General features: G+C 49.0%; 1 protein-coding gene across 1 annotated transcript in view; it reads left to right on the top strand.

Annotated features, from left to right (window-relative positions):
• The window catches only part of LOC105909827 (cadherin-4-like), a 205,148-nt gene that overhangs the window by 138,834 nt on the left and 61,314 nt on the right, over positions 1 to 5,000 (top strand). Inside the window, exon 5 of the mRNA XM_031567607.2 lies at positions 1,099 to 1,272. Coding sequence (XP_031423467.1) covers positions 1,099 to 1,272 — 174 coding nt within the window. The remainder of the gene's footprint in view (positions 1 to 1,098; positions 1,273 to 5,000) is intronic.

Here is a 5,000-nt window from a genome sequence, read left to right as displayed (position 1 = left end):
TATAAAACAGAAGCAGAGGTAGCTCTGTGTGTGTGTGTGTGTGTGTGTGTGTGTGTGTGTGTGTGTGTGTGTGTGTGTGTGACTGTGTGTGTGTGTGTATTAAGGGAACGGTTGGGAGAGGAACAGCAGGATTAGCCTCAAGCTGCTGCTTCAGGAGCAACGTGACGGTTTTAAAGAAAAGAGATGGAGAGAGAGAGAGAGAGGGGGACTTATGCCGATAAATATCCATCTCAGTAGCCTCTTGCTCCCGAAGGGTCGTTTCAAACACTGAGGCTTTTTCTCTTTTTAAAAACGTGAAGCCACTTGATCAAATAGCTTTAGCCCCGTCCCTTGACTCCTGTGCTGACGTGGCCAGGGTCAACATCTGTCAGCGCTCGGCGGCCATTGTTTGTCCGTCACCGTGGCGGCGGCTCTCACTGCCAAAGCCGCCCACAAACGGTCAAAGGTCACGCTGTGGGCGTCTGCTGTGGCAGCGGTGAAGTTTGCTTTGCCAGTGGAGAGAGGATTCATAAAAAGGTGCCTTTCTTGCCGCTTTGAATAATACTGCCACAGTAGATTGCTGACCTTGGGCACGAGTGCGGAGCCAATTATGTGCTTGAAAACTCATTATGATCGACACCGAATGCAGTTGACTTGAGGTGCTGCTGAGAGTGCAACTACGTCACTGTGGCAATGGGTTGTTTTGGTATCAGTTTCAGCGCATAGCCCTGGGCGCAGTACAGCTCCATCATTAAGAGCAGTGCAATACACCACCTGTCAGTGAGTAACAGCACGCACATAGCCTAGCCCTAATCCTAACCCTAAACCTAGTTTATGGGATCACAGGATACTGCTACTCCTCATCACTTAGTGTAGCACTGTGTATATGAGTGTTGCCTTGTATTGTTAGCAGTACTTACCTTTATCTTTTTAAGTATGATGGTGGATGACTAACTACTAATGTCTAAGTTTCTCAACATTGTTTTTCTATCTACTTAAGCAAGCATTTGCTTGACACTGTGTGGTGAAAGATATTTACATGCAAATGTGGTCGTATCAAATTCAGTCAACACCAGCATCTCAGCTATTTCTCTGTTCTGATGTTCTGATGTTCTGCAGTTCATAGTGGAGGGCGGAGCCTACCCACACCATCACCTGCTGCCCCGAGTTATATCGTTTCAACGGCGACACAACTCTCCGATCTCCCTGCGTCGGCAGAAGAGAGACTGGGTCATCCCGCCAATCAACGTGCCTGAGAACTCCAGAGGACCCTTTCCACAGATGCTCGTCAGGGTGAGTGACAGCTGAGGCAGCCAATCAGCTTCCCATTTCTGTGTTTTGTTTGGTTGCCATGTATATCTGCCTCACCTTAAAATAGCACCAGTTCCATAGAACCTATCACTGTGTGCTTTTATAAGTTTTACATTTAGCACTTGCATACATTACCTCATCCATAGCACAACCAATGCTCGACATTAAAGTAAATCCATTTTTACCCTTCAAACTTTTTGGTTAGTGTCTAATTATGTCCCCACATCAGGTTGTTCAGTTCTGAACCCTGCCTCTTGTGGAGGGTAGACTCATATTAGACAAAATTACTTCTGTCCTCAGAAGTGGGAGGTGGAGGTTTTGGAGGACCACTGTTCCCCTAAGCTTTCCCACAAGGCCACACTGTCCATCCACTTGTGTTGTCAACTCTCTCTGTCTCTCTCTCTCTCTCTCTCGCTCTCCTCCTGTCTGATGCTTTCTCTCTTCCTCTCACGTACAGCTGGCATTCGTTTGTACCTCAACAAAAACACAACAAACAGACCCCTGTCTGTACTATATCCCCACAGTACAGCCAGAGAAAAAGACACGCCTGTGCGATAGTGTCACTTCCATAACTTGGTTCCAGCAGACAGCACCTCATGCCACCCTGTCCTGTCTTTATCCCCCTGTGCTGTCATGTCTAGAGCTGCGTCGTCTGTGTTGTAGCTTAGCGCTGCAGAGGCTCTTCCCCGTCCGCCAGTGGCCTTCGGAGTGGTGTTATCCCTGCGCGCAGAATAGTCTGGGTCGGCTCTGTGTCTTATCAGACCCTCCCACCATTCAGGCCGTGCTCCGCGTCGCCCCGGCCCTCTCAGCGCCGTCCGCCAGCCCGCTCACGCTGATTTGCACGGCAGAGATTACACCTGGGGGGATTACCGAAATCGCCTTTCGGCAACGGCAGGTGGGGGGGGGGGGGGGCAGATTCACACACATCACCCCCGGAGTGTAGCAGTGGCCTGTACAGGAGTGGCGAGGCCCAAGAGGAGGCATGAAATCAGAGCTGTGCTCCGGACCAGTGTGTGTGTGTGTGTTATGTGTGTGTGTGTGTTGTGTGTGTGTGTGTGTGTGTGTGTGTGTGTGTGTGTCTCACAGAGCAGCAAAAGGGGCTGACTGACTGCCTGTCTGTCTGTCTGTCCATCTGTCTGTCTGTCTGTCTCTCTGACATAAGCAATGTGTATGTGTGTGCATGCATCTGAGTGTGTGTGTGTGTTTGTGTGTGTGTGTGTGTGTGTGTGTGTGTGTGTGTGTGTGTGCGTGTGTGTGTGTGTGTACGTGTGTGTGTGTACGTGTGTATGTGTGTGTGTGGCACCTCTAATAAGGGCACGCTTGCAGTGCCTGAGTGTATCTCACGTTCTCTCCTCCAACAGTGAAGACAGCCCAGGGACCTTCGTTCCTTATCTGTCATGTCTGGAGATGACCGGAGGCAACCTCTGTAACCTGCGCCTCCAAACAACCCTCTCCTCCTCCTCCCCCACACTGCTCCTCTGACACCTCCTCTGACACCTCCTCTGACACCTCCTCTGACAGCACGAGACCAATGAAAGCTTGTCACGTTCGTCCTCGTCGCCGTAGCCCTGCTGGTCACAGAGCAAAGGGGTCGTTTCGACAGTGCCCACTTTAGATATAGCAATCCCAGCATGCAGTGCTCTGCCCCTGGTATCTTTTTCTATTTTTGTTTCCTTTTTCCTTTTGAGCGACTGCATGAAGGCAATACTTCCTTCAAGCATATGTCTCTGCATAATGAGTGCTTTAAGTATGCAGTATGAAGTCTGAATAATTGACTATTTATCATGAGCGAGGAATGACTTATACTAATTACTACTGATAATAAAAAGGATTTAAAGGATAACAAATTATTAAAAATGATTAATACTAAAGAGGACTCCTAAATCCTCATTTAACAATAAATCCTTGAAGGAAACTGAAATCGCGCGCTACATTGTCGTCGTGCAGACATTGTTAGTGAAAGCCATTCTGTCTGCCTGCGTGTAAAGACAGTGGGAATCAAGGCTGGCTCTGTGAACAGAAGCCATCTGCACATCCAGACGAGACACAAAAAGGCCAGTAGTGTTAAATTTAGCATCGTTTTGCAGTGTGTTCTCTCCGTGGAGCGTGTCAGCCTTAACATCACACAGACGCTTAGATCACTTCTCTTGGCTGAGTCACGACGCACATTAAAGAGGGAGGCTGTTTACGGTCAAGTCCTCAGAAGACATGCTAAACTCCCCCCCCCCCCGACACTCACACACACACATATACACCCCCACCCTTCCCCACCACTCAAAAAACACAGGTCCAACAGAGCAATTAACCTTCGGTTTGTAATAACCTCTTCTGATCAGAGAAAAGTCTCTCTCTCACACACACACACATATATACACACACAGACAAGTCCACCAGTACACGCACACACACACGCACGCACACACCTCTGAGATGTTGCGTTGCGCGGTTGGTCGAATTGCTTCGAGGGGCCAAGAGAAGTCTATGCAGCTCTGTTGACAAATCTAGCATTCAGCAGAGGGAGACGTAGGTGCATCTATTGTTGTTCGCTCTTCTGTTTGCCCCCAATTACCCACCCAGCGGAATTCCAATAAACTGCCCCAATCTGAGTCACAGCAGTCATGATTCCCCCCCCCCCCCCATTGTCCTGGACCCTTGTTTGTTTGATGACTGGGGCTGAGGAGGGAGAGAATGAGAGAGTAAGTGCCCTGTCTTCTCCCTCTCTCCTCCTCCTTTGTCTCCTTTGGTTGTATTGTTTGCTCCCGTTGTTGTTGCGTTTGTCGCTAATGTCTGAAATTACAGCCCACTGCAGTGTCATAACGAACTCTTCCTCCAACATGATCCTCTTAATCCTGGCCATCAGCTCCCTGCCCCTCCCTTTATCTCTCTCTCTCTCTCTGTCGTCGCTCCCCCTCTCACTTTCTCTTCTCTCTCTAACCCCCTTTCACTCTCTCCTAATCCCTTTCAGTTAATCACTCTCTCTCTCTCTCTCTCTCTCTCATCATCTCTCTCTCTATTCTCTCTGTCACCCTTCTCTCTCGCCCCTAACCCGTCTCCCTCGATCACAGTTTCATCCTCTTGTCTCTCAGTATTTTACTAGGCAACATGTGAAGACAGGAGCCCCCAGAAAGACAGCGCTTCCCTTAGCTACAGACAGATCTGATAGAAGTACCGGTTTTTCCCCCACATCATCTCAGGAGCCGGTAATATAAGTCGCAGATAACGGCTTACCTGCGTCTGAGTGTCAGCTTCTGCTTAACAGAAGGAAAGAGAATCAAGAATCAGTGTTCATTTGTGTAGATTGGGCGCACACAAGAGACCCAGTTAAGAGTGAGGAAGCATCTCAGTGCTCATGTTTGCTAATCAAGAGCTGTATTAATTAATGCATGCAGGACAATTTACAAGTCGTCGCCCCCCCTTAGGCCTCAGTGTGTGTCAGACAGAGAGAAAGAAACAGAGAGAGAGCGAGGAAGAGAAAAGAGAGAGAGAGAGAGAGAGAAAGAGTAGAGACAGACATAGCAGAGACAGGTGGATTATACGTCTGCGGGAGTATAAAGCAAGCGAGAGGAAAGCAAGACAGGCAGGCTGACAGAGGGACAAAGAGAGGAGACACACATGGGGAAGGAGAAGATTGGGTGAGGGAGAGGACTAGAAAGGCAGAGAGGGAGGAGGAGAGAGAGCAGTGGCAACACTGAGATGTGGAGGGAGAAGAG

The sequence above is a fragment of the Clupea harengus genome, chromosome 5 (assembly GCF_900700415.2).
Source record: "Clupea harengus chromosome 5, Ch_v2.0.2, whole genome shotgun sequence".
In the NCBI taxonomy this organism is placed as follows: Eukaryota; Metazoa; Chordata; class Actinopteri; order Clupeiformes; family Clupeidae; genus Clupea; species Clupea harengus.
This window is presented reverse-complemented; position numbering and strand designations above follow the sequence as displayed.